Source organism: Tupaia chinensis, unplaced genomic scaffold (assembly GCF_000334495.1).
Source record: "Tupaia chinensis unplaced genomic scaffold, TupChi_1.0 Scaffold000468_1, whole genome shotgun sequence".
Taxonomy (NCBI): domain Eukaryota; kingdom Metazoa; phylum Chordata; class Mammalia; order Scandentia; family Tupaiidae; genus Tupaia; species Tupaia belangeri.
Window position 1 is genome coordinate 1,055,152 of NW_006159977.1, and position 5,412 is coordinate 1,060,563.

At 53.9% G+C, this 5,412-nt stretch overlaps 1 protein-coding gene across 1 annotated transcript in view; it reads right to left on the reverse strand.

The window, feature by feature from the left end:
* Positions 1-2,776: 2,776 nt before the first annotated feature.
* SNX9 (sorting nexin 9) overlaps positions 2,777-5,412 on the reverse strand; it is a 111,460-nt gene continuing 108,824 nt past the window's right edge. The window contains exon 18 of the mRNA XM_014590626.2: positions 2,777-3,443. Coding sequence (XP_014446112.1) covers positions 3,396-3,443 — 48 coding nt within the window. The 3' untranslated portion in view covers positions 2,777-3,395. The remainder of the gene's footprint in view (positions 3,444-5,412) is intronic.

A 5,412-nucleotide genomic window follows, 5' to 3' on the forward strand; every position in this document is an offset into this window, starting at 1 on the left:
AGAAACAGAGCGACTATGAGAAAATGCCCGGATGGTGTCACAGACTCTATGCCGGACGGTGGGTATGAGGTAAACATGATAAATGCCTCAAATGCCTTACCGGGTCTACGTGTCTCGTCTCTCTGGGAGCAACTCTCCTTCCAGGCTACTTCTGGAGAGGCCTCACCCACAGGCGACACTGCCCATGGGTGCCCCCACCTGAGGAAGCCCTTCTCCCACTGGTGCCCACAGTTGGGACCTGGCCTCCGGGCAGCTGCATCTGTACACATGCGGTCTGCCAGGGGGGGGCCTGTGCTCAGGGCTCCCACCTGCCCTAAGTTCCTGCCTTTCTTGGGCAAGTGTCAACCCCTACAACCCCCAGCTGGGCATGCCCTGCCGTGTGTGACCAATGGTGTGAAATGGGACAGACCCTAGTTATGGAGCTAACGAGATGCTGCCACTTCGTGTCTGTGCCTGCGTCTCCCAAGGAGACACACACGGTCTGAAGGCACAGAGGTCCATTTACTAAAGATTTATTTCTTTAATTTTATTTGCTATTATTATTCATCTCTTAATCTGGAGAGAGAAAGAGCGAGCGAGCGAGCGAGAGAAAGTGAGAAAGCAAGCTGCCAGGCCCAGGACTCAAACCACGGTCAACCATGTGAGAGTACAACACTTTAAGCCACCACACCACCTGCTGGCCCCCTTCCTTATCAATGTATCCTGGGTCCTACACACCGGGAGCAGGCACTCAGTATGGAAGAGGGCCACAATGTGCCCATTTCAGTGAGTCCACGTTATCTGCCATAGAGCCATCAGGCTTACATGTGGCAGTGCGGGACAGCCACTTAGGAACAGGCCACCCAGCAGCGATGGCGTTCCACTCTGAGTCTTAATGCCGGACCATTACGCCACACTTGGGCTTGAACGTTATCTACTGAGTCTGCATTATCAGATCTCCAGAGCTGCCCCTCCACTCTCTCCTCACGGACCAGCGCGTGCTCTGCTGTGGTCTGCACCCCACGGAAGGCACTGGCCCCTGCGATGGCTGCAGTCACAGTGCAGACACCAGGAACAGCTGGGAAACGGGCTTCAGAGGGTGCCTCCTGCCAGCTCGGCCCCTACACTTCCTGCAGGCAACTCGGGTCATATGTCTGAGGCAAGCACGCTGGAGAGCCCGTCCAGAACCTGCTGCTGCAGACAGAGGGTGCGGCGCTGCCCAAAGATGATGCCTGCCTGGAAGTGGCTGAGGGCCTGCTTGCCAGGACCTGGCATCTGGGATGACACCCCAGGGGTCAGGTATACCAGCCCAGGGCTTATCCTCAGAGGCGGGGCCTCCACCTGCAGGCCACAGAGCTCCGTTTTTTCCTACACGCTGATCAACAAAGTACTACGCAGGCATCTGACAGAGGAAGTTTCCGTTAGTCTTTTCTAATGAAGCCTCCAGGTTTCGCTCCCTCTCTCCTTTCCCTGCTGAGACCCTGGGGCAGCTGGGATGCCTTGCTCACAAAGGCCATTGTGACCTCCTGAGTGGTGCCAGGCTCCTACCCCAGCGGAGGGGACGGAGGGGACGAGCTTTGGCTGGCAGGGTGACCTCATCTCATTCAGCTGTCCCTGCGCTCAAAGGCCTGGAGTGGGGAGGGCCACAGTGAGGACTGTTGGAGATCTCGAAACTTGAAACTCACACCCAATCCCTTTCTGCAGAGAGACGCCTTTTGGAACCCAGTGTTATTCAAAAGAAAAAGGCAGATGGATTTAAGATAACAAAAAGAATCCTGCTCCAAATTTACCCTTCTTGATTAAAGGACACAAGCAATGAACTCGATCTGGTCACAGCAACTTGCCATGAGCCTGCCCCTTCCACAGGTGCCATGGAGGGGCGTTGGGGGGGGGGTGTACAGTTTTTTAAACAATTTATTTATACGTTGGCTTCTACATGCTCTTACATTTGTGTAAAACATTTGTACATAGTCTTTACAATTTGTACATATATTAAATGGCTGCATCATAAACGCTGCTCTATGGGATTGTATAAAAGAGAAATCAAGTGGGGAAAATCACCTATAAAACTTGAACGAAACCCGTGATGCTGAAGGGCAAGCTTGCACACTCACGCTCACCTGGCCTCCTCCGCTTGTTTTTGGTTTCCTCCACTTTCTCTGGCCCAGCCCTTCTCCTTCTGTGGTGGAATCTAGGTGGGAAGCTCGGAGGCAGCATGAGACGATGCAGTAAGGCCACTGTGAAGGCGGACTGCTCACTGCGGAGTGAGCGAGGCCATGTCTGAGTACAGGGTTGGCAGCTGCCATGATCCCGATGGCTTTCTGCCAGTGACTGAAGTACGGGTGACCAGAAGTCTGTCTGAGGCTCAGGGTACAGGCAAGGGGAGCATCGCGCTGGGCCATTATTCAGGCTGCCACCTCTGAGTCCCTAAAAGGAGCTGAGCTGGGCTTCTTGTCCGAGTAACGCCAACTGGCCTGCTAGTGACAGTCCACCACGGCTGAGCTGTGCTATCCCCAGCATCTCAGAAAGGCTGAGGAGCAATCGAGACAAAGGACGGGGTTGGCAGCAAGCTCTGGAGGCGGCATGTGGCCCCCCTCGGACACCGCTGAGCAGAAGGGCTCCCTGTCAAGAGCAGAGCCGGAGGGCTTCCTCACGGCCTCGTGTTCCCCGGCTTACTCCTTCCAGCACACGCGAGCCTTCACATGATTTGGAGGGTGTGCAGAGGGTGGGGCTTGTGCTCACTGAGACTGATGTGCCTGAAGTGACCCCAAGGGCAGACGGCGGCAGGACAACTAGCTCCTGCACCGCTGGGACCCCCTGAGGGGATGTGGGACACGTGCCATGCACCCAGGGCTCACGCTCCAGGGCTGTGCTCTCTCCTCATCCCTGTCATGCGAGTGCGAGCACTCGAGCCCTAACCGTGTCGGTGAGCACGTGCAGACTTCCCTAAGTGGACAGGAACCCCAGAGGACTGGAAAAAAGTTATAAAAATATACAAACATATCGTTTTATTTCGGCATATTTCGTATTTTTAAGAAAGCAATTAGTAATTAATTATCTGACACTGGGTAAGAACTGGATCGTGGGTGATTTATAAATTACAATTCTATGTAAAATATCAGTGGGGGGAACCCCTAATTTTCCATTCAAAATTCTGATAACTAAGTACTTCCCAAAAATAGACACGATTTCCATTGATTTAAATAATGGCTGTCGAAATGAACAAAAAAATACATCCCTAAAACTGGTGCACTTAGGCTGGTTAATTAAGTAAACTTTTTTTTTTTTTTCAACTCTTATTTCTTTTTGGTTTTCTTTCTTTCCTTTTTCTGATAATAGAGAAAACAAATGTTTGAATTGCATTGCCCCAAGTCAGAAAGAAGCACTTCAGAGTTTTCTTCACGTCCCGTTCTGCTCTACATCACCGGGAAGCGGCCGAGGGCCTGCCTCAGCTTCTCTGCAATCTGTGGAAGAAACAGAGCGACTATGAGAAAATGCCCGGATGGTGTCACAGACTCTATGCCGGACGGTGGGTATGAGGTAAACATGATAAATGCCTCAAATGCCTTACCGGGTCTACGTGTCTCGTCTCTCTGGGAGCAACTCTCCTTCCAGGCTACTTCTGGAGAGGCCTCACCCACAGGCGACACTGCCCATGGGTGCCCCCACCTGAGGAAGCCCTTCTCCCACTGGTGCCCACAGTTGGGACCTGGCCTCCGGGCAGCTGCATCTGTACACATGCGGTCTGCCAGGGGGGGGCCTGTGCTCAGGGCTCCCACCTGCCCTAAGTTCCTGCCTTTCTTGGGCAAGTGTCAACCCCTACAACCCCCAGCTGGGCATGCCCTGCCGTGTGTGACCAATGGTGTGAAATGGGACAGACCCTAGTTATGGAGCTAACGAGATGCTGCCACTTCGTGTCTGTGCCTGCGTCTCCCAAGGAGACACACACGGTCTGAAGGCACAGAGGTCCATTTACTAAAGATTTATTTCTTTAATTTTATTTGCTATTATTATTCATCTCTTAATCTGGAGAGAGAAAGAGCGAGCGAGCGAGCGAGAGAAAGTGAGAAAGCAAGCTGCCAGGCCCAGGACTCAAACCACGGTCAACCATGTGAGAGTACAACACTTTAAGCCACCACACCACCTGCTGGCCCCCTTCCTTATCAATGTATCCTGGGTCCTACACACCGGGAGCAGGCACTCAGTATGGAAGAGGGCCACAATGTGCCCATTTCAGTGAGTCCACGTTATCTGCCATAGAGCCATCAGGCTTACATGTGGCAGTGCGGGACAGCCACTTAGGAACAGGCCACCCAGCAGCGATGGCGTTCCACTCTGAGTCTTAATGCCGGACCATTACGCCACACTTGGGCTTGAACGTTATCTACTGAGTCTGCATTATCAGATCTCCAGAGCTGCCCCTCCACTCTCTCCTCACGGACCAGCGCGTGCTCTGCTGTGGTCTGCACCCCACGGAAGGCACTGGCCCCTGCGATGGCTGCAGTCACAGTGCAGACACCAGGAACAGCTGGGAAACGGGCTTCAGAGGGTGCCTCCTGCCAGCTCGGCCCCTACACTTCCTGCAGGCAACTCGGGTCATATGTCTGAGGCAAGCACGCTGGAGAGCCCGTCCAGAACCTGCTGCTGCAGACAGAGGGTGCGGCGCTGCCCAAAGATGATGCCTGCCTGGAAGTGGCTGAGGGCCTGCTTGCCAGGACCTGGCATCTGGGATGACACCCCAGGGGTCAGGTATACCAGCCCAGGGCTTATCCTCAGAGGCGGGGCCTCCACCTGCAGGCCACAGAGCTCCGTTTTTTCCTACACGCTGATCAACAAAGTACTACGCAGGCATCTGACAGAGGAAGTTTCCGTTAGTCTTTTCTAATGAAGCCTCCAGGTTTCGCTCCCTCTCTCCTTTCCCTGCTGAGACCCTGGGGCAGCTGGGATGCCTTGCTCACAAAGGCCATTGTGACCTCCTGAGTGGTGCCAGGCTCCTACCCCAGCGGAGGGGACGGAGGGGACGAGCTTTGGCTGGCAGGGTGACCTCATCTCATTCAGCTGTCCCTGCGCTCAAAGGCCTGGAGTGGGGAGGGCCACAGTGAGGACTGTTGGAGATCTCGAAACTTGAAACTCACACCCAATCCCTTTCTGCAGAGAGACGCCTTTTGGAACCCAGTGTTATTCAAAAGAAAAAGGCAGATGGATTTAAGATAACAAAAAGAATCCTGCTCCAAATTTACCCTTCTTGATTAAAGGACACAAGCAATGAACTCGATCTGGTCACAGCAACTTGCCATGAGCCTGCCCCTTCCACAGGTGCCATGGAGGGGCGTTGGGGGGGGGGGTCGTGGAGGGGCATAGAGAGACGCCAACCTACCGTCTCATAAAACTGCACCTGCTGCTCCAGGTACAGGCGGATGGCGCGGGTGGAGT